Source organism: Carettochelys insculpta, chromosome 1 (assembly GCF_033958435.1).
Source record: "Carettochelys insculpta isolate YL-2023 chromosome 1, ASM3395843v1, whole genome shotgun sequence".
Lineage (NCBI taxonomy): Eukaryota > Metazoa > Chordata > Testudines > Carettochelyidae > Carettochelys > Carettochelys insculpta.
In genome coordinates, this window is record NC_134137.1 from 141,920,714 (window position 1) to 141,944,546 (window position 23,833).

At 48.5% G+C, this 23,833-nt stretch overlaps 1 protein-coding gene across 2 annotated transcripts in view; it reads left to right on the forward strand.

Moving 5' to 3' along the window:
- Positions 1 to 21,785, forward strand: part of STS (steroid sulfatase) — a 195,619-nt gene extending 173,834 nt beyond the window's left edge. For both annotated transcript variants that reach the window (XM_074992559.1, XM_074992568.1), the window contains exon 10: positions 18,137 to 21,785. In XM_074992559.1, coding sequence (XP_074848660.1) covers positions 18,137 to 18,510 — 374 coding nt within the window. In that variant the 3' untranslated portion in view covers positions 18,511 to 21,785. The remainder of the gene's footprint in view (positions 1 to 18,136) is intronic.
- Positions 21,786 to 23,833: the final 2,048 nt, after the last annotated feature.

Below are 23,833 nucleotides of genomic sequence, written 5' to 3' on the forward strand. Positions count from 1 at the left end.
AATAATAGAATGCTACACACTGTAACAGACTTGCATCCCAAGATCATAGGAGGCCAAGAAAGGGAACCCTCCACTTCAGTGATTAAGACAAAGGTCTCTAGATATCATTTTGGTGCTTATCAGAGTGATTGGAAATCCTTGGGCTTTCAGACTCTAGTTCTGCTTTACAATCCACACAGGCCTTCTGTGCCAATGTAGTTCCATTACAGTAGCAGGATATTTGCACTACAGCTCCTTCCTCAGAACAAGTTCACGTAAGATTTCCAACCCTCCCTTCTTGTTGTCTATTGCTAGAACATCCTTTGTCATGGTATTTCAGTTCTTCTACTGGTCCTAGCCAGAACATCTTCCCAACCTTCCCCTCTAAATTTAAAAACTTCCTCTCTATATTTATTCAAGAATTTAGAAAAAAAAAAATCCCAATTGCTAAATTGCTAAATTGAACAACTGCATATATATATCATGAATATATAATAATACAATCCATAAGTGTGTTTCTAACAATATACCCAAAAAGAGACAAAAACCTCAAGCCACAACAAAGATGAGCTATGATTATTACAGGCTGAGCTTCTCTAGTCCGGCATTGTCTTGTCCAGCATTATCCATAATCTGGCCTGATTTTAGTTAGCCAGATGACTGTTTATCATGGGTGTGGCCAGGTTTCCCACAGTCCTGTAAAGTTTATTTACAGCCACCAGTCCTGTCTTTCAGTGTCCTGTGCTGTTATTTAGCTGAAATTTACCCCAAAATGTCTTCTGAGAACTCAGTAAGCAGTAGAAGTGTTGGTAATGCTGCTAAGTAATATTGACCTCCTGTGGTCTGGCAAATTCTGTCTTTTGGCGTTGGTCAGGTCCCAAGGGTGCTGGACTAGAGAGGTTTGGCCTATACTAGATTCTGTATAGAAATAGATTAGAGAATGAAATGAGTCAGAATGGGAGAGCTCACAGTGAACATAATGGACTTTCTGAACACAAAGCAAATGGAATCTCTTTGAGCAGTTCAAATTAATTCACTAGATGTATATAATCTGGGAACTAGAAAGTCAAGGGCAGTCAAACAAATTCCCTCATTTACACAAAAAGGTGATGGAGTGTGTTGAATTTCTCCCTCTATAGAAAGAAGTTTAAACACCTCAAAGCCGCTAACAAAGGAAACAGCAGCATACTTATAAAGCTGCCCTCACAGAAATGACTCAGAACACCGTAGAATAAAATATGAAATCAAGGCTGAATTTTCACTTCAGTTACACAAATATAGCTTCCTTTCACTTCAACACCTGTGTGTCTCAGAACAAGTAATACCAGGACAAAAATCACATACACATGTACAATCCTAACCTCATTTTTGGAAAGGTATATTTTATTGGTAAGGTTTTATTTCTAAAGCATATATTCTGTTGTTACCACATAGCCTTCAGAGTTAATCTGGTCTCCCCTGAGTGCAGCTGAATGCTGGAATGAAAAGGCAGTTTGTTGTAGTGATAAGCAATCTGCGAGTAGAGTTGAGGGTTATGGTTTTTTGTGGTATTAAATGTGAACTGTGGTTGGTCTGATGTTAAAGCTGCCTTTATTGGGTGAGTTCTTTGTGTTTAGTGATCATGTTAATAATAGGAAATTCACTTGAACAGCTTGGGTATGTCTGCTGAGGAGCATGCCTGCCAGTCAGGATAGCCAGACATGCACTAAGTCTGCTTGGGCTAGTGTGCTAACAATTGCAATGTGGATGTTATGGCCTGGGCAGCAGCATCAGCTAGCTACCTGAGTACCAACCCAGGGGACTGGGTGAGCTATAGGGACCTATATGTGACATATGAGGGTGCACAGGGAGCCACAGGCAGTTCCTAGTATTGCCCCCCCACCCCCCCTGCATCCACCATCAGAGCTGCACCCCTTCCAGTAACTTTAGGGGCTTCTCCCAGAGTGCAGTAGAGGGCAGTGCAAGTTTCCTAGCGCCTGCTAGTCCTAGGCTGCGCCATTCCAGGAGGGGCAGTGCACGAGCAGAGCCGGGGCCAGTTGAAGAAGGGTATAGGTGAGGGATTGGTGAGGCATGGGCTGAGCATTGGTGAGGAAGGGTTGTGGTAGGAGCAGTGCCTCCCTTAAAGCCCCTGCACTGGTCACCTCTGTGGGTGAGCTTGCCCTTGGGTGCTAGCCCATGCTGCTGTTCCAACAGTGGGATGTACATCAAATCCATGGCTGACAAAGTCAGCAGCAGTGGCAACAGTTTCCATCCCAAGGCCATATCAGGTGGTATCAGACTTGGCTTGCCTCTCAATCGCAGACTCTCCACTACTTCAGAAGTTCTTTGGTGCTATCACATCTCCTGGCTCATCCTCCATTGAGCGTCTGGCGCCTTCAAGTTGTATCATAAAGGCACCGGATCCAACAGTACTGCAGTTTGCACCACAGAGTAAGGAGTCAAGGCCTGGCCTAGCAACAAAGGCCGCCTCAGTGCTAATGCATCCTTAAGCACAAACATTCTTTTGGTGGCAGTTCCCAAGATTAAGTTCAGTGCCAGCCTTGGTACTGTTGTCTCTCCTGGTACAGTACTGGGCAGGAGTGTATCCAGTCCCGCACTGGTCCTGTTTCCGCACTTCTCTTCAGAATGTATGCCTCATCTTTATTGGGTTTCAGATGAGTCTGATGGTGTGTTTGCCACATTAGGTATGGTTTCCCCATTGTCATCACTGAATCTTCAGGATTCCTCAAGAACCAGGTCAGGTAGTTGTCCTTGTTAGCTAGACACCAGAGATGGTCTATGGATCAACTACTAGTACTGAGATTTGTATCTGGTCTGGGCTGTTGGCCCATTGCCTTACAGGTTGTCAGTGCTTTACCCATGTGCCCAGTAATTTCTTTGCAATCCCTGCAGTGCTCCTCAGTCTGTTCCCCACAGGGCCCACAGGGGTCTTCTGATTCTGTAGTGCAAGAACAGGTCTGTCTTTGGCATATAGCAGACTACTTTCTTGCTCTCTCCAGGTGACACTCTTGTGCTCCTCTTCCTTTCCCTCAGTGCTCACTTCCCTGCAGCAAACCTTCCAAGCCGAAGGAGGTTACTTAACTTGTCGTGGCTGAGAAGGACTACTAGCACCCTTCTTATGTGCCCTGGGTTTTCAGCAAAGGCGTGATTATGTTTGCAGCAAGCCCCAGAAAGAGGGTAATCCATGTCTTCTCATAACTGGAGAATTGGTTACTGAAGGTCAAGCTCAGAGAGGAAGTCTTCTCTGATGTTGACTTTCACACTACCCCTACTCGATTGTCAAGATCAACTTGGCTCCAGCCCAAGGAGTCAAATCCATTGGGGATCCATGAATTCAAGAGAGTTCCTGTTGACTGAGAGAATCCATTCGTTTCACTATCTATGTGTGGAAGTCTACCAGTATTCTTCACTAAGCCTCATTTGACCCTGGAGGAGAAGCATCTTCGCATACTGAATTTCAGTTGCTGACTAACATTTCACCCAGCTAGAACTAAACCTTTGCATTTCTCACCTCACCTGTTTGTTTCACATGCAGACTGGGTGACATCTCAAGATATCTCCTCATAGTCTTCAGTTGGATAACTTCCTCTATCATGAGCGCATATGTACTGCAGATTTACACCTACTCAAGGGACACAGATTCCTTCCACAAAAGCTCTGGTGATGTCAGTAGCATTTCTAAATGATGTTCACCTATTAGACTTTGGCCGAGCAATCACGTGTTCCTCCTGTTTACTTTTGCAAACCACCATGGCATTATAACTTCTTCGAGTGATTGCTCATGTGCATTCCAATTTGGGTGTGTGCCGGCGCATGCCCAGTTGTCGGAAGCTTTTTACCCGACCTGATAGCCCTAGAGTCGGCGCGGCGCCCCCCTGGAGTGGTGCCCATATGGCCGCCCATATATACACTGCCTGCCCCGTCCCCAGCTCAGTTCCTTCACACCGCGCTGTCGGTTGCTGGAGCTCCATCTTTGTTGAGCTGGTAGTCTTTGTTGTTTAATTAGTTGATAGTTAGTGGAAACAGTTGTAAATAGTTTAGATAGCTGTCTTTCATCTGTAAATAGTTCCACTTAGCACTTAGTGAGCTGAGGTGGGACTTTAACCCCCCTCAGCACCTCAGCGCCAGCAGATGCCTGGCTCCCCGGGCTTTAAAACCTGCTCAAAATGTGGCCAAAAGCGACCACATATTGAATGCCCAAAAACGACCCACATAGGGCTTGCCTGAGTTGAGTCGGTTGCCTCCAGGAATGCTGCTCTATTTGCTAGGCCTTCAAACCTAGGACTTTGAAAGACAGAGCTCAGTGACTGAAGGTATTACTAATGGAATCAGCCTTGCACCTGCACATTTCCCTGGTGGAAGCTCAGAGCGCTGCATCGTCCATGCAGAGCACTCCAGCACTGTCAGTGCTGTCAGAAAGCTCCCAGCGCAGGCAGAAGGACTCGGCACCTAGCACCTCCCGGTGCCATAAGAGCCAGTTCCTGGTGCGTAGCAAGAAGAGGAGACAGGACCAGGGTTAGGGTTAGGGACTCTCCTCAGGAGAGTCCGCCAGATCGCACCATGACTGGGATCATGAAGTGTGGGCGTCGACTCCAGCGCAAGGTGGGAGCCCGCACTCTCCCAGACTGCCCTCGACACCGGAGGCCTTTAACACAGCGCAAGGCTTCCTGGAAATCACGATGCTGCTGCAGACGCTGCACTAGGAGCCTTCATTGCCCCAGATGCGGGCATCTGAACAGTCTCTAGGGGCCCCTACAGGGTTCCTGATGCCATTGAGGCCCCCACAAACGGTTGCCGCCCTCGGTGCCTCGCAGTAGTCAGTTGAGGGCAGGAACGAATAGGAGCCACAGGACCCTTGGCACCGCTGTGGTCGTCAGCATCAGAGTCCGCGTTGGAGTCAGACTCTTTTACTCTGTCTCAGCTCAGAACGGGAGTATAAGATCATCCGGACGCAGTAGGGGAGCGGCAAATGCCCCCGCAAGGTGCCCCACCATGGCCTTTCTAGAGTCCGCGGGCGATCCATGAGGCACAGGTGCAGGCTGTGGGACTCCAGGCTAGGGCGCCCGGCACTCCCCAGGTGCCGAGATAGGCATTAACCACTTCGTTGGGAGCCCCTCTGAGACAGCAGGTGGAGTCATTGTCACCGGCACCAATGACAGTGGCGACACTGGCACCGGTGCAGATGGCACCGACCCAAACATGGGCACTTCCCCTGCAGGCACTGGGACCTAAGGTACAGTGGGCGCTGGCACCAACAGAACCAATGCCATCCCAGGTGCCGAGTGGGTCTGTTGTCACAGCACCTTACCATGGGCCACAAGGGGGCCCTTCACCCGAGGCACCAAGCACGGCACCACAAACCATGGTGCCGGGGACTCAAACGGAGGTGCCTGAACCCCATACACCATTGGGCTTGGAGGGCACAATGCCCTCATCCTCATCCTCCCCAGATGAGATGTTGGCTGGATCCTCTGCATCCCTGGTAATGGAAGATGGAGAAGCGTACCAGCAGATATTCAGATGGATGACCCAGGCTCTGGGGATGCAGGCAGAATAGGTCAAAGACGAAATAGACCCTGTTACAAACATTCTCTCAAAGTCTGGACCTGCCAGGGTGGCACTGCCCATTATAAAGACAATTGCCAACACAGCAAAGACAGTGTGGCAGACTCCAGCCTCAGCCTTGCCCCCGGCTAGGAAAAACAAGTGCCGGTATTTTGTCCCAGTCCAGAGCAATGAACATCTGTTCACCCACCCTTCCCCTGACTCTCTGGTTGTGGATGCTGTGAACAAAAGGGAGAGGCAGGGGGTCCAGGGACCTTCCCCTAAAAACAAAGAGGCCAAACGCTTAGACCTGTATGGTAGGAAAGTTTATTCTACAGGTGGCCTCCAGTTGAGAATTGCTAGCCAGCAAGCCATGGTTAGCAGATATGAGTATAATACTGCCAGCTCCATGGACCGTTTCACTGAGCTGCTCCCGCCAGAAACCAAGTCAGAATTTACAGCCCTGGTAGAAGAGCAAAGACTCATATCTAGAGCGGAACTGCAGACCACACTAGTTGCAGCGGATGTGACCACCAGGGTCATGGCCTCAGGTATAGCCATGAGAAGGGGGCCAAGGCTTCAGCTCTTGGGACTCTTGTAGGAAGTGCAGCAGTCCATTCAGGACCTCCCCTTTGAGGGTCCCTCCTTATTTTCAGAAAAGACTGATAAGAGGCTTCATTGCATGAAGGACTCACAGACCACTCTACACTTGCTGGGTCTCTATACACCAGTGACCCAGAGGAGACACTTTACCCCCAGACCCCAGTTCAGACAGTTCCCACAAAAGCACCAGGATGGGAACAGGAGAAGGGGCTGCCATAATAGGATACGTCAGAGCCCCCAGACACAGGAGCAGAGACACCAGAAACCCCCACTGGGGTCTAAACACCAGTTTTGACTGGTAGCAGCAATGAAGGGTCCTGTGGCACCTTATAGACTAACAGAAAAGTTTAGAGCATGAGCTTTCATGAGTTAACTCACGAAAGCTCATGCTCTAAACTTTTATGTTAGTCTATAAGGTGCCACAGGACCCTTCGTTGCTACTACAGATCCAGACTAACACAGCTACCCCTCAGTTTTGATTGGGTGGTCAGGAGCAAAACACCGGCCACCCCCACAGTTCCGCTCAATATGTATTTTCATCCCGCCTGTCCCCATTCTACCATACATGGTGCAGCATAATGTCAGACCAGTGGGTCCTCCGCATGGTAGAAAAGGGATATGCTATCCAATTTTCTTCCTACCCCCCTTCCCACCCACCCCATCCCTCTTCAGGGACCCTTCTCATGAGACGGTTCTCAGGCAGGAGGTAGAGGTCCTCCTACAAAAGGGGGCTATAGAGGAAGTTCCCAAGGAATTCCGGGGGCATGGGTTTTATTCCTGTTATTTCCTAATTCCAAAAGTGAAAGGGGGATTATGGCCAATCTTGGACCTGTGAAACCTGAACAAATTTGTGAAAAAGGTAAAGTTTCATATGATATCGCTGGGCATAATTATCCCAATGCTGGAATGAGGGGACTGGTTTGCCGCTCTTGACTTACAGGACGCGTATTTCCGTATAGCAATCTATCCACCTCACAGGAGGTTCCTCTGGTTTGTGCTAGGGAAGGACCATTACCAGTTCACAGTCATTCCGTTGGGTCTCTCCTCGGCCCCAAGAGTCTTTACCAAATGCATGGCAGTAGTGGTGGCCTTCCTATGCAGGCAGCGGGTGCACCTCCTCCGCTACCTAGACAATTGGCTGATCTGAGGTCAGTCGCAGCTACGGGTGGCACGACACGACACGCAGCTGATACGAGAGACATTCGACACACTAGGCCTCATAGTGAATGAGGCAAAGTCCGTACTAGCTCCAACTCTGGTCATGGAGTTTGTGGCTGCCCTACTAGATGCAGAGCAAGCCAGGGCCTTTCTGCCTCAGAGCAAGGTCCAAGCCACGGCATCTTGCATCCAAGGCCTGGTCAGGTTCCCAACCACAATGGCCAGGGGATGCCTCAGACTGTTGGGCCACATGGCAGCATGCACGTTTGTAGGACACTATGCCTGGTTGCAAATGCACCCCTTCCAGCTGTGGCTCGCCTCAATACACAGCCCTGTCAGGGACAATATAGACAAGTTAGTGACAGTCGCCCCAAGAGTGTTAATGACATTACACTGGTGGCTAGAGGTCTAGTTGATCTGCATGGGAGTGCCCTTCAATCCCCCGCAACCCTCCCTCTCCCTAGTCACAGATGCCTCAGACCTGGGCTGGGGAGCACACTTGGGGGATCGCCAGACTCGGGCCCTGCGGAGAAAGACCGACGCTCAGCTCCACATAAACCTGTGGGAGCTCAGAGCAGTTTAGCTGGCGTGCAAAGTGTTTCAGAGTGAACTGAAGGGGCAGTGTGTTGCAGTCAGCACAGACAATACTATGACAATGTATAAACAAACAAGGGGGCCCACAGTCATCACCTCATGTCTCAAGGCCCTCATCCGCTGGGACTTCTGCATCCCACACCAGATTCTCCTGAGGGCATTCTACCTGCCTGGGGCTCACAACTCCCTAGCGGACCATCTCAGCAGGTCCATCATGGACCACAAGTGGTCACTGCACATGGAAGTACTGAGTTCAATTTTCCGGAGGTGGGAACGTCCCCAGGTAGACTCCTTTGGCACTCATCTCAATGCAAAGAGCAAGCTGTTCTGCTCTTACCAGAACCAAAGCCTGGGCTCTTGGGCAGATGCTTTCAGCATTCATTGGTCGGGACCCTTGCTTTACTCCTTCCCACCGATACCGCTCATCCACTGAACACTGCTGGAAATTCGGAGGAACTGAGCATCAGTTATCCTGGTGGCTCCAGCTTGGGCTTGACAACACTGGTACTCGACTCTCTTGCAGATGTCTGTTCACGACCCGGAGGAGCTTCCACTATGCCCGGATCTGCTGACAGAGGAGGAGGGGAGACTGCGGCACCCCAATCTCCAGACACTGCATCTAACAGCATGGAGGCTCCGTGGCTGAGACTGGTTGAGCTGGCCTGCTCCAATACAGTCAGGGAAGTATTGCTGAACAGGAGGAAGCCCTCTATGAGGGCAACATATGTAGCCAAATGGGGTTTACCATATGGGCCACTCAAAGGGAGTTATCTCCGGGGGAGGCCCCAGTACCTCATATCCTAGACTACTTGCTGGCCCTAAGCCAGCAGGGCTGTCACCATCCTCCCTGAAAGTACATGTGGCAGCTACTTTGGCATTTCACCTAGGGACCGGGATGTCATTGGTCTTCTCAGACCCAGTGGCGAAAAGGTGCATGAAGGGTCAAACCGCAGATTCAGGCCCCCCCTGCCAACATGGGACCTTAATTTGGTTTTGTCTAAGCTTATGGCTCCCCCACTGGAACCCCTCCCCTCCTGTTCTGTGTTATTCCTTAGTTACATGACAGCATTCCTGGTGGCCATTACCTCAGCCAGAAAGGTGTCAGAGCCCAGGGCCCTGACAGTGGACCCACTTTATATGGTGTTCCACAAAGATAAGGTCAGGCTGAGACCCCACCCAGCGTTTCTGCCTAGGGTGGTCTCCCCCTTCCACATTCACCAAGACATCACCTTACCAGTGTTCTGTGCAAAGCCCCATGCCTCCCCTAGGGAGCAGAGCTTACACACTTTGGATGTCCGGAGGGCGCTGGCCTTCTATATGGACAGGACCAAACCCTTCCGGAAGTCGCAACACTTGTTTGTTGCAGTGGCGGACAGGATGAAGGGGCACCCAGTCTCCTGCATAGTGGCCTGTGTCAGAGAGTGCTACAACCTGGCGGGGGTTCCTGCTCCCCCAATCAAGGGTCACTCCACCAGGGCACAGGCATCCTCTGTGGCATACTTGGCCAGGGCCCCTATCCAGGACATCTGCAGGGCGGCCACTTGGTCCTCCATTCACACGTTCTCAGCGCATTACGCAGTAACGCAGCATGCATGGGAAGACACTGCGGTGGACAAGGCTGTCCTACACTTCTTTTTGGGGCTTCGACCCCGCCTCCTAGGCATTGGCTTGCATTCACCCAAACAAGAATGCACATGAGCAATCGCTCGAAGAAGACAAGACAGTTACCTGTTCTGTAACTGGTGTTCCAGATGTGGTGCTCATGTCCATTCCAAAACCCTCCTGCCTTCCCCTCTGTCAGAGCAGCCGGCAAGAAGAAACTGAGCTGGGGGCAGGGCAGGCAGTGTATATATGGGCGGCCATACAGGCACCACTCCAGGGGGCGCCGCACTGACCCTAGGGCTACCGGCTAGGGCAAAAAGCTTCTGGCAACTGGGCATGCATCAGCACACACCCAAATTGGAATGGACATGAGCAACACAAGTCGAAGAACACGTTACAGAACAGGTAACTGTCTTTTCCTCCAGGTCAGATGCCAACTCTGGGAAGGCAGTCCTGCAGCCCTTCTTTAGATAAACCCCATGCCCCACCTCCTCCCAGTACTGCCTGAGAGTTACCTACATGGAATACACAGTTAGACCTCCTTGAAGAAGAACAAACAGTAATCTGTCTGTAACCCTTGTTGTTTGAGGTGCAATGCAAACGTGTATGGCATAACTTGCCCTCAGTCCCCATCACCATCAAGTCTGTACTGACATTCAGCATAGTGGAACTGAAGGGGTGGAGTGGCACCTCTCTCATGTGGTCAGGGGAGGCCCCATGGGTGCAGGGTTTGAGTGCCACCCATATGGGTAGTGCAAGGCTATGTTTTTTGGCTCTGAATCAAGCACACACCCACTGTTACTACATTCTGAGGAACAACAGTTACAGGTGAATAATAATTTTTACGCTGGCTTCCAACGAGGGGACATTAAAATGATTACTCTGAGGAAACTGGATTGTAAGCACCGTAGGGCAGGGACTGTCTTTTTGTTCCATGTTTGTACAGCACCTTAGCACACTGCAATCCTGCTCCGTGACTAGGACCCTGAGTTGCCATACAAAATAATTTATATTAGTTAATAACATCCCACACTCTGTGAATCCATGCCAGGATGCATAGCCATGGGGGAAAGCCTTATGCTACAGCCATAGCCCTAGTCTTCATTGTAGTTGTAGCTTCCATAGAGGTAAGGGTATGTAGTAATCCCTATATAAAATGAGGCATTACTAGCCAGATGGTTTGGAGAACAAAGAGATTGTTAATTACTGAGAGATTAATTCAATCCTTGTGGCTAGCCCTCTGACAAAATGAGATTTTGTAACAGATGAGAGAGGCAGAGAGAGTACTCTTCCTTTTTCATGTCCAGCCTTGTGCAGTTAATCAACTTTACAGATTACAAATCTGACAGCTCTTTGTCTCCCAGCATATTATATTGGCTCTTTCACAGGCACGGAATCTGACTGGTATGTTTTACTCTTTTATAACGATCTGGAAGTCAGTAGACAGACTCTGCACTTGCTGTTCTTCCAGCAGTACAGCCATGTTCCAGAATCACACGGGAATGCTACTGCAACAAAGTGAAACGCCATGAAACAAGAGCTGACTTAGCTAAGCTCAGTGTTTTTTCCGAAAACACCTGTTATAGTAAAAAGCGGTGAAATTCTTAAATTAAAATTATTCTGAAGTATTTACAACAGTGAAACTAGCCAATGCTAGAAAATTCAAGTGTAATATACCAACTATCAGAGAGGTAGCCAAATTAGTCTGTATCTTCAAAAACAACAAGAAGTCCATGGCACCGTATAGACTAACAGATATTTTGGAGCATAAGATTTTGTGGGCAAAGACCCACTTCATCAGATGCATTAGCTGCGGAGGGAGCTCAGAGGAGGATTTAAAGAGGGAATCTCAGTCAAGGGGAAGGCCAGAGTTGACAAGGCTCTTCAGTCATGGAGGATGTGGCCCATTACCAGCAGTTAATGTGGAGTTGTGACCATCAAGGGAGGATAAATCAAGTCAGTTCAGTCTCCTCCATGACTGAACAGACCTTGTCAATTCTGGCCTTCCCTTTGACTGAGACTCCTTCTTTAAATCCTCCGCTGACTCTCCCCCACACCCCCACTTGTGCATCTGACTGAGCAGGTTTTGCCCACGAAAGCTTATACTCCAAAATATCTGTTAGTCTAAAGGGTGCCAAGTGTAATACAGTGTCTCATGTTCCATCCTTAACATATGCAATTGCAAGACGGTGGTTGTAAGGTACAGATGAAGTGTCAGAGTTCACACTGAATGCTCTTAATTTTGCTTGTTTGTCTTACAAATGGTATTTAATTCATTTCCATGTCTTTTTTTTTTCAAACGTATGTGTTTACTTGAGTTACCCTACATAAATGCTTTCATTATTCAGCACATTGTACTTGATATTTGTATGGCTAAATACTTGACTTGGCAGGGGGATATGATGCCTAACAATGATGGAATTGGCTTTAGGTTTCTTTTCAATGTTATTCTGCTCAAATGCCCTGTCAAAGACAGATGTGTGATCAGACAGCATGACCTCTGCAAATTCCCCACATGAATATTTTACTGGAATTTTGTCCTCTTCTTACTATCTTGATAGTTATGTAAATTTTCATTTTTTTAAACCTCGATTTTTCAGCTACAGTCTTAAACACCAAATGATGTGGAACACTATGGACCAGATTCTCAGCTAGGGTAAATCAGCTTAACTCTGGTGTGTGGTCCTATGCAGGAAGGCCTCATCATTCATGGGGGTTCTGTTCCAGAGAAAGCCACATATGGTGCAAACCGTAAATACTGGCAGATGGGGGAAGGTATTTGCAACACAGAAACAACACATTGCTTGCAAAGAATGTTTTATTGCCTGCTCTCTAAGAGGCAACAGGCAAGTTTAACTTAAAAGCAGCGAATGAACTGCCAAACTGGAGCACAAAGATAAAGCGATCACCTTCAACCTTATTCACCCAACATAGTTCTTTGAAGTTGCTGCCTGAGAATCTTATTGTTGCTATGGAAGAGGAGGGTTAACAGGGATGGATTCGCACAGGAGCATCCTGATGGGAAGCTGTTTCATCTTGAGGAATGTCTACACTATGAAATTAGATTGATTGTGTGGCACCCAATTTGGTTAAGTTAAGGGCACATGTCCACACTGGCACATAAAGTCAATGAGTTGTGGCCCCATTAGTATTGCCAGTTTCAGTGCACTGTGGGTACTTATCCCACAAGTCCTGCTGCCCACATGCATTATGGGTTAAGCTCCCAGTGTCTGATGTCACAAAAATGTGCCTCTGGTGGTTCTGAGTGTGTGTCGTCAGCATCCCATAGTGCACTTATCTCCTTCCCCTCCCTTTGGAAAGCAATGGCAAAAAGCATTTTTGCACCCTTTTTTCACTGGGTACACATGCAGATGTCATTGCAAGGCTAGCATGGAACCCGTCCAGCTTCACGCTGTTGTGGCAGGTATTATGAGCACCTCACACATTGTGCTGCAATGTGCATGGAGCCTAAGCAGCCATTTGGAAACCCAAATGCGGCGTGCCCTCCCCCTCGAAAAGAGGGTCATGATAGCTGTCTGGAAACTGGCCACTCCAGATAGCTACTGCTCCTTGAGCCACCAGTTTAGTGTGGGCAAAGCCACAGTTAGGGCCATCATCATGAAGGTAAGGCAAGCTAGGGTCACACACCAGCCAGGGGTGGGGGAAATCCCATGAAAGGAGGCCTACTGGAGCCTGGGAGCTGGGAGGAGCCTGGGGGGGCACCATGAGGGACAAGGAGGGGCCTGGGGGCAGCCGGCCTACACTCCCCACACACCCTCATGGGTGCATACATGCTCCATCTCATGCAGGTGGTTCAGGTATTGAATGCCATGCTCCTGCAAAGGGTGGTCCGTGTGGGGGACCTGGACATGGCCATTGATGGCTTCACGGCACTTGGGTTCCCCAACTGTTTCGGTGACCTGGAGGGGACCCATATTCCCATCCGCCCCCTAGAACACAGTGGGTGCCACTATGTAAACAGAAAGGGATACCACTCCGGTGATCGAGGCCCTGGTGAACAGCAAAGGCTGTTTCCAGGAGATTTATGTGGACTGGCTTAGCCACACCCACGATGTGCAGGTGTTTAGAAACTCTGGGCTGTGCTGCTGCATGGGGGCGGGGACTTACATCCCCCAGAGTGAGGTACCACTTGGGGACACCATGGTGCCCCTGTGCATGGTGGCAGATGCCACCTATCCCCTCCAGCCTTGGTTCATGCAGCACCACAACCCAGGCCAGGAGCACTTCAACACCCAGCTATACTATGCCCAAAACATGGTGGAGCACACGTTTGGGCAGTTGAAGGGTCAGTGGCTCTGTCTCCTGGCACACCTGGAGGTCCACAACACTGTGGAGAGTGCAGCAGGCACTCCTGAATGTCCCTTAAGTGGTAGGTGCCTGCTGCACTCTCCACAGTGTTGTGGAGAGTAGCGGGGGGGGCCTTCGTGCAGGGGTGGGTGGCTGAGTCCAGGATGGGCTGCCAACAGCCAGCCACTGCCCCTAGCCAGAAGATCCACTGTGACGGGGTCCACATACGGGAGGCCCTGCATGTGCACTTTGCTCAGGGGCGCCAACTGATCACTGCCCCAGCCATCCCCAACATGTCTCCTGCACACTCCCCTCCCCCCCACACACATTCCCCATCTTCACACCTCCCCCCCGTCCCAAGCACACAGCATACAGGGGACGTGAGGAAAATAAAGTATATTCTGTTCCACAAAACTGTGTATTCTGTATATATTCTGTATTGACAACAACTTAGAACAGAACCATATAACTCTATACACATGGGGGAGGAGGGAAAACTATTTCATTAGGACAGAGGGCATGGGTGCACCTCATGGGGGGCCTTATTTCAGGGAAAGAGTGGAGGGCCTTGAGCCACACTGTCCCCAGGATCCACAGCTTCCCCTGGTTTGGGGTCCCCAGTAGGGCTGGGATGGGGTGGGGAGGAAGGGCTGGGGCTCCACCTCAGCAAGGGAAGAGACCTTGATGAGGGCCTTTTCAAAGGGGTGGGTGGGGTGGCCTCTTGAAAGGTGCCCACCACATCCCTGAGGGTCCCCATCAGCTCTCCCCAGGTCACCCATCTCGGCCTCCAGGCCGAGGCGCTGCTCCTCAAGCTTGACCTGGCGCCAGATGGAAGTGGTGAGGTGCACGTTATCTGCGCTCTTCCTCTGGCCCCTCCCGGAGCAGGGACACCCTGGTGCTTGTGGTGGGGCTGCCTGGTCCTCTGATGGCACAGCTGCAGCAATGGAAGAGAGGGACAGGCGGTGAGTCCTGAATCCCTGCTCTGTGGGCCACACTCTCCCGTCCCCCCTATGGGCAGCAGGTCCCCATCCCCTGTCCAATGGCAGGACGGCCCTGGGGGATCAAGGAGGCAGAAAGGGTCCCTGGTCCCAGGGAGGGCGATCCCCTTGCAAGGTCTGGCCCTGCCCAGCCCCTCCCCATGGGAACGGAGCGTGGTGCTATACATGTGAGCAGGCGCTGAATGCCGCTGGCAGCCATGACGCTGTCCTGAGGGCCATATCCTGCTGGGCTGTGGCCAGCCAGGGTCCACAGGTGGGTGTGGGGGGCCCTCTGGCAGGTATGGAGCCCCCCGCCTTGTGATCCAGGGTGTGCACCCTGTCAGGTACTTACCAGAGGGTCCACTGCTGAGGTCAGAAGATGCCCACCTGGCAGAGGCACAGCTGGGAGGCAGGAGTGGATGTCGATGATCAGCTCAACCTCATCACTCTCATTGCTCAGTCACTCTGGAGCTGGCTCTGGCTCTGGCTCTGGTCCCGGTGTGGTGGGACTGGCCACAGGTCCTGGCACCTTGTCTTCCCTGGAGTGGGGCTTCTCGGCAGTGGTGTCCACTACGGCAGGGAGGTGGTGTCCCTGGAACCAAGGAGGCTCAGCAACTCCTTATAAATGGACAGGATATGGGAACTGCCCCGACCGGCTGGCCGAGTCCCTGGCCCGGGCATATCCCCACCACAGCTCCTTGACCTTACTCCTGACCTGGTCAGGAGTGTGGACATGCTGGCCCCGGGAGGACAGGCCATCAACCAGCCAGGCAAAAGTGCCCATGTTCCACCCATTTCCTGGTGGACCTTCTTCTCCTGCCAGAGGCCCAGGAGGTCCCTGAATTCACGCTTAGTCCAGGAGGGGGCTCACTTTTTCCCTGCCTGACTGTATCCCTGTGAGCCCTGAGCACACGCGGGGGGAGGGGCCCTGGGGCTCCTCATGTGCCTAGCTGCATGGTGCTCCAGGAGATGCTGGGGGTTTCTCTGAGGTATGCAGGGGCAGCATGTGCAATGGCAGCTGTGTGCACGCTCTCCGCTTCTTGCATCAGGGTTTCTGGGTCCATATGGCTTGAAGAGCTGCTGCACACACGGACCATAGAGCCCGGCAATGGGCTGAGCAGCACGTCTCCATGTCTCAGCTCCCTGGCACCATGGCGGACCTGTTCTTTAGAAAGAGCAGATTGCAGAGCGTCTACACACGTTTTCTTTCAAAAGAGCCTTTCGAAGGGGGTTGGGATTTTCCTGTTTCCAGTTAGGAAGAGTGATTGTAAAAGCTGGGGCGCATTCCTTCGATTTTCATTTCTAAAGACTGCACTGTATGTGTAGACACTCTGCACTCTCTTTCAAAAGAGGACCTGAAATTTTGAAAGTCCTTGCTGGCGTAGATGCGGCTACAAGAAATAGAGCATAATTCGAAATAAGCAGTAGTGTGTTCAATGGCTCTATTTTGAAATAGGCTCAGTTATGTGTAGAGGCCGTATTTCGGAATAGCTGAGGGCTATTTCAAAATGTTGTGTGTAGCAGTGTTATTTCGAAATAAGCTATTCTGGAATAACTCTTCCAAAATAATTTATTTCAGAATAACATTGATGTGTAGACATACCTTCAAATAGCTTGAGATCAACATTGGTACATGACTGCAATATTCTGTCCCTGTGCTACTTGAGCAAAGTATTAACCATTTCTTGGTAGGCGTTTTTCCTGTTGACTATACTGGGTTTCCTCAGTACTTGTATTTAAGCCACATCTGCATCAGCTCACATTTGTTTTCTGTGAAAAAAACCCAAAAAAATCAGTCAATTTTTAAGTTACATCAGTACATATCACTCGCTCCTTGCGCAAAACAAAATGAGTTGTTTATCAACATATTTAGAATTAAAGACTAACTTGATTCTCATTTGCCAAGGCAGTGTGTCATCTGAAGATGACTGCCATATTTCAATTCACTTTCATTTGTATAATTATTAGTAATACTATTACAGTAGCACCGAGAACCGTGGTGAGCAACCTACAGCCTGCAGGCCAAACGTGGCCCATCAAGGTAATCTGATTAAGGGCCACAAGACATTTTGCTGACATTGACTGTCTGCAGGCACTGCCCCTAACAGCTCCCATTGGCCATGGTTTTCTGTTCTCAGCCAGTGGGAGTGGTGGATGTGATTCCTGCAGGTGAAGGTGCAGAAGGGACGTGCTGGTTGCAGGTCACCCATAGCTGTCCTGGAGACAAATGGTAGCTACAACAAATATATGGGCTACTTCTGCCCTAGTGAGTTTTTTTTTTTATTTTAAAAAAAGTTACAGCTCTTTCAAAAATCCCATGGAATGTCTACATGCAAAATGCATTCTTTCAGTCTTAAATTGGAAGAATGCAGCAGTTTTTCTGGCAGCCCTCTTCCTCTCCCAGAAGCATAAGCCTTTGTGCTCCAAAAAATCTGTTAGTCTATAAGGTGCCACAGGACTGCTCGCTGTTTTTTCGGCCATAGACACTGGCTTCTCATCTTGCCATGCCATGCTCATTAAAATTAAAATCAAAGTACCCTGGTGGGTACTTACCAGAGGGTCCACTGCTGAGGTCAGGGGATGTCTGGCTGGCAGAGGCACGGCTGGGGAGCGGGAGGGGAGGTCGATAACCAGCTCACCCTCGTCACCCTCATTGCTCAACCACTCCGGAGTTGGCTTTGGCTCTGGTCCCAGTGTGGTGGGACTGGCCGCGGATCCTGGGTCCTCATCTTCCCTGGTGTGAGGCTACTCAGCAGCGGCGTCCACTGCAGTGGGCGGGGAGGTGGTGTCCCTGGACCCAAGGAGGCTGCACAACTTCACCCCACCACTCCACTCCAGGCTCTGCCACCAGTCCCTCCTTCCCCCAAGCCCATCCCTGCCCCATCTCTTCCCTGCCCCCTCCCCTGGCCATGCGTTGTCCTTGCTCCTCCTCTTCTTTCCTGGAGCTTGACGCCACAGCTGTTTGCAGCATTCTGGAAGTACTGGGGTAGAGGTTAGTAAGTGCATGGCTGCTATCACATGAGAGGCATGATTCAGGGAGCTTAGTGCTGATGGATGTGCAGCCCTGGAGTACCTACGGAGTTGCCACCTATGTTTGTGAATATTTCTGACACACTCCTGTGCAGAGGGGTGGCATGAGCATAAGTGTAAAGGTGTTTTTAAATATCTATGATATGTGTTAATTAAGAATAAGAAGTGACTGTAATTTCTCCATATAGGTACGGAACATTGTCAGAAACTTTTTTTTGTGATTTTCTGTATTTTGTGCACTAATACGTCTCCTGTAAAACTTGGAATTAATGACATGGTAAGTGGTTTGATTTTCATTTTCACAGGCTGTAATAATCACCTGTTGCTTCTTTTCATTCCAGGTGAATCTATTTGGAAAGCTTTTTTCTTCACTCCAAAGTTTAAACCAGAAGGCTCCAATGGTTGCTATAATTCCCATGTGTGCCATTGCTTTGGAAGTTCTGTCACACCCCATAGCCCACCACTACTCTTTGATCTCTCCAGAGACCCCGAAGAGAAGAATCCGCTGACACCACAGACTGAGCATCGTTTCTATGAAATCCTTGATATCATTCAACAAGCAGTAAACAATCATACCAAATCATTGCATGGAGTCTCCAACCAATTATCATGGGGGAATATCCTTTGGAAGCCATGGCTTCAGTTATGTTGCTCATCTGTCTTTCTGTCTTGTTACTGTGACCATGAATCAGATGAAAAACTGGGCTTGCCTTAGGCTTGTTGCTGCTGTAACACCCACACGTGATTTCTGAATGAACACCTGCAACTTTACTGGAAATACTTGGAACAAGCAGCGGTCAAGCAGCACTTTAAAGACTAGCAAAATAATTTATTAGGTGAGCTTTCATGGGACAGACCCACTTCTTCAGACCTTGGAACAAGCAGTATGGGTAGGTTGTTTTGCTGGAACCACTACAATATCTAACCTTTACAATGCCAGTGGGGCTCTTAGGAGTCTGGCACAGGGTCTGTAGTAATCTGCTCTAATGCCAAATCCTACTGTAGGGTAAGCCATCTTATAAATACATCATTGCCAAATACTTTTGGGAGAGGGAAAATTATCCTGGACCCTCCATTCCAGAAGAAAAAAATATGTTCTGGAGTTTATACCCTGGGTTTAGTGCTTTCTCATGCAATGCTTGCATGATGCAGGGGTCCTGCCACATTCACAAATGGCCAAGCTGTAGTCACCCTGCACATAAAACTGTTTCCTAAGATCTGACTCCAGCTGTGCTCACAAGTTTTGAGGATATGTAACTCCACGTTCCAGTTGCGTCTTTCACACATTGCTCATGCAGGCATTGGTAACTGTCATCTACTGTCATGAGACTACTACAAGAAGGGGAAAAATAAAAAAACGATACAACGTGATGAGGATTGCAGAACTACCTAGTAGGTGGTAGCAGAAAAGGACAGCTAAAGGAATGATTAATAGCAGCATTCATGACAGGCAATTGAGGCTGCTCTGAACAATAGTTTTCTGACTATGCAATACAATTTGTGGATGACTAAACAGTAACAGCTGCCCATATTTAATGGGATTACCAGATGACACCCTTTGCATACACCAGTTTCCGTGAGGGCAGATGGGCACGCTGAGCTGCTGACACTGGGAGGCAGGGAAAGAGTGTGTCGTAGGAGGCCTTGTACAGATACTAAACGTGGAGAAGTCCAGCTTGACCCAGTCAACTGGATCCATTTTACTTCACAAGCAAGGTCCATAATAACAATAGCCAGTCCCAAACAGGGTCTAAACACTGAATGGCCAATGCTGCCCAATCCTTATGGCCAGACTGCGAACACAGGCCATGCCATGGGGCTGTCTCTCTCTCTCAGTGGCTGCTGTGCAAACCAGATTTTTCACTCATGGCAGAGAACTGCACTTTTTTAAAGTCTTGCTTCCAATTTTTTAAATTATTTGCTCTGAAACACCCCCTACAAGGGCTGCGGTTTTCTGAGAAGCCTAAACAAAGTTGACCTTGAACACTGAAATTTATTGAAGGCTGAATGTGTATATACTGTATTCTAATAAGCCCTCCAGAAATCTACAGCATTTATGAGCTAATTTCAGTACCAGAGTTTACCCTGGATCTTGTTCACTCACATTGTCTTCTCATTCTGCAGAAAAATTAATTTATTATTATTATTATTATTATTATGGCAGATATTATAAGCAGGAAAACATATTTGTGCTAACTAAAATTATGTCATGCCTAACAATAAAAGGAGACTTTCACCCTATCACAGAAATCTATTGAATCCCTGTTTATCCAACAACATAATGCGCTAGGGCAAGGGTTTGCAAAAGGAGGGTTGCAGACTGTCAGCCCCCAGTCAGTGGAACTCTGGTTGTCAGCTCTATGCATGGCTGACAGCTGGATCTTCAGCAGTGTAGGGCTGACCGCCAAAGCCCGTGCATGCACCCAACTTTAAAGGCAACACTGCCGTCAGCAGCTACAGAGAATTAAGGGTGGCAATGGGGTACTAAATATTCCATGAAAAGTGATACTGACAAAATTCCTTTGTCCCCACGCCCATTCTACTGATCAGTAACTATCTTTCAGAGGTGGAAAAAGCACCCCAAAAAGTTACTTAAGTAAAAGTGCAACTGCTCGGGGGTGAATGTACTTAAGTGCAAGTCACCGGTGTCCCTCTGGAAAACTGTGTGTGTAGAAGTACACAGATGCACACACATGCAAACACAGACACACACACGTCACAACTGTACTCAAGTATCCAGAAGTGAAAGCAGCTGCATTTTTTACTCAAATAACTTCATGGGTACTTTTCCCACCTCTGCTATTTTTTAAATAACTTCATGCTTAGAACAATAATTCAGGGAAATGTGTTTTAGTCTGAGCTTAAAAGTCATGAGAAAAGGTAAATTCATTTCAATAATAGGTTTATAAAGTTAGTATTTCGTATTCATAAGGGGGGTCACTTTCAGAGACTTATGTAAAAAGGGTTACCAGCACAAAAAGTGTGAGTATCACTGCGTTAGGGGTGTTTGATAGCATTAGCAAGTCCCTGAAACACTATGATCCTTGCTGATATTAACATTCAAAAACTGTATTTAGCTAATATTAAAGATGTGATGCAGGATCTTTTGAGCCAGCTAGCATAGTAACCTATGTTTTGATCTAGAATTTAGCCGATACGATTTTAGAATTTTCCTATTATAACATACTGTTTTTTGCGAAAGGGCGGGTTGTTCTTGATGTTTTAAAAAAGCTCTTGCAATGAAGCTCAAGATTTCACAGATTTATCCATGCCATCCAGACGTTTTCCTGGGATACATGTTGTCATATTTCTCACATTCCCTATTTGGGATGATTCATTGCAGATTTATCACTCTGCAGTTTTTCTAAATGTTATGCCACGCATGCCATCTGTAGGTTGACAATAACATAGCACGATCCTGCGTATTGTGACAACTAAGGTCAGATAACTCCCTGATAACCAAATTAGGCAGTATTACAGCTGACAGGCCATGAGATAGCCATTCAGCTTGGTTTCCTGTCTGCTTCATTTAATCACAGTGAATATGTGATAAATTTGGCAACAAAAAAGTCTGGTAAAGCTTGTTGTGTTGCACGTATTTTTCTACTGTTGTCTATGTGAAATTTTCAAGCATGACTTAAGGAAATATTATTTGTTGTCATGCATTTCTTGCTTACTATGAAGCATAGGCATTGACTTCCCTCTAGCTGGAAGGTGCTACCCCCCACTCCACCCCAGGCCTTCCCCCGTTCTATTCCTTTTCCCAAGACTCCACCCCACCCTTGCCCCATTGTATCCCTTCCCCAAGCCCTCTACCCTACCTTTTCCTGCCTCCTTCCCCAAGTGTACCCCATCCCTATTCTTGCCCCCCCGCCAGCTTCCATAAGGACACAAACCAACTCTTTAGAAGTGCAAGCTTAGCACCCACTATCTTTTACCCATGGGTGCTCTACCATTTTCATCTTGTCTCCATGTCTATTCTAGTCACTACAATAAAAAGAAATCATTTTGAATTGATGCAGTTTTCTGAGCTTTATTCCTCTGCTTTTTAGTTAAGGTTTCAGTTCCCTGTATATTATAACCTCAGACTCATTTAACAAAACATGGAGAGTTGAAGTTCGTTCTTGTTTCTGCCAGTTTTCATATTTACAACAGTAGGTTATAACACAGCATTTAATTTTTGAAACTGTGAATAAAATCTGCAATCTAATTTTATAATTATTACTTCAATAAAGATTTGATTAAATATAACACTTATTCTTCCTCAAGTATCAGAGAGGAAGCCGTGTTAGTCTGTATCTGTAAAAACAAGAAGTCCCGTGGCACCTTATAGACTAACAGATATTTTGGAGCATAAGCTTTTGTGGAAAAAGACCTGCTTCATCAGATGCATTTTTCAGCAGTAACATTGGATGCTATGTTGGTTAGTGCTTAATAATGTAATTACCCCCACATTATAGTTGCATTGTACCTTTCAGAGGATATCAGATCCTGGTAATTAAAACTGTCTTGTTTATATGCAGAACAAAAATGAAAAACAATGTGCCATTTTGAATAGTAGCATCATCTACACTGATAAGACCAAGTATGTTTATCACAGTGGTTTGGTCATATCTCATGCATAAATTCTATTATTTATTAATGAGAAATGTGCAAGGAAAGCTTGCACTTGAGACTGGCACTTCCACCCCTAAAATTTAGTTATCTTATCTGTACACATACTCTAACATGGTACAGGGTGGCAGTCTAGGTCAGGGGTGAGCAAACTGGGGGGCCCCTCAGGGGGGCACGAAATTTTGTAAGGGAGGCACAGCACAGTTGATTGCTATGTGTCAGGCTCACCCATCTCATTTAAAATAGTGAAATATGTTACTGTTTTATGTGTGTGTAACCACATTTATATACTGATTAGTAAAAGTTTTTACTTTCTACATAGTTATCTTCTTACATGTGCTGAAAGGGCTTTTTTTTTTGTTTGCTTGTTTTTTCTGTATGACCATAACTGAAATTTCCATCTGTTTGGATTACATTAGTCAGGGTGGGGGGTGGGCCTGCTAATTATAGGGATGAAAAGTGGCACCCGATGTAAAATGTTTGCTCATCCCTGGTCTAGGTCAGTCTGGCTCCATCTATACAATAGAGTTATGAGCTGTGTCTACACTAGCCTGTGGCTTCGAAAGAGCAGGCCCCACTTCGAAGTAGCGCACGGTGTGTCTACACACGCAGTGTGCTCTTTTGAAGAAGAAATTGACAGTAGGCGCTGCAGGAATCGAAACTGCTCTTCCAAACAGCAAATAGGAAGAAGCTGCTCTTTCAAGGTCTTTTTTCAAAAAAGAAGGCAGGTAGATGCTCCACGTTCCACTTTTTCGAAAGAGCAGGGTCTGCCACGGCGTCAATCAGCTGTTAAGCAGAGACCTGATGCCCAGCACCTTCAGGGCTCTATGGTCTGTGTATGCAGTGGCTCTTAAAGCCGAACGGACCAGGAAACCCCACTGCAGGAAGCTTGGAGCATGCAGGCAGCAGCCATCACACGTGCTGCCCCTGCACATCTCAGTGCTACCCTGAGCAGCTGCCAGACAGCCATGGCCAGCACCCGGGCAGGTCAGGAGCCCCAGCCGCGCCCCCCTCCGAGTGCACCCAGGGGTCCCAAGGGTCCAGCGGGGAGGGGGAATGCACCCCCTTTCTGGACCGAGCACAAGCTCCAGGACTGGCTGGGGCTCTGGCAGGAGGAGTTGGTGCTCCAGGTGATGGGGAGCAAGCAGTGGAACACAGCTGCCTTTGCCCAGCTGGCTGAGGGCCTGACTACCCAGGGACACCCTGCCCGCACTCCTGACCAGGTCAGGAGTAAGGTGAAGGAGCTGCGGCAGGGTTACACCCAGGCTCAGGACTCAGCCAGCCGCTTGAGAGCCGCTCCCACTTTCTGCCCCTATTACAGGGAGCTCAGGATCATCCTGGGCCCCTGGGACACTTCCTACATGCCAGCCTTCCTGGACACCTCAGCTGAGGAGCCCCAGCTGGGAAAGGAGCAGGAGCCAGGA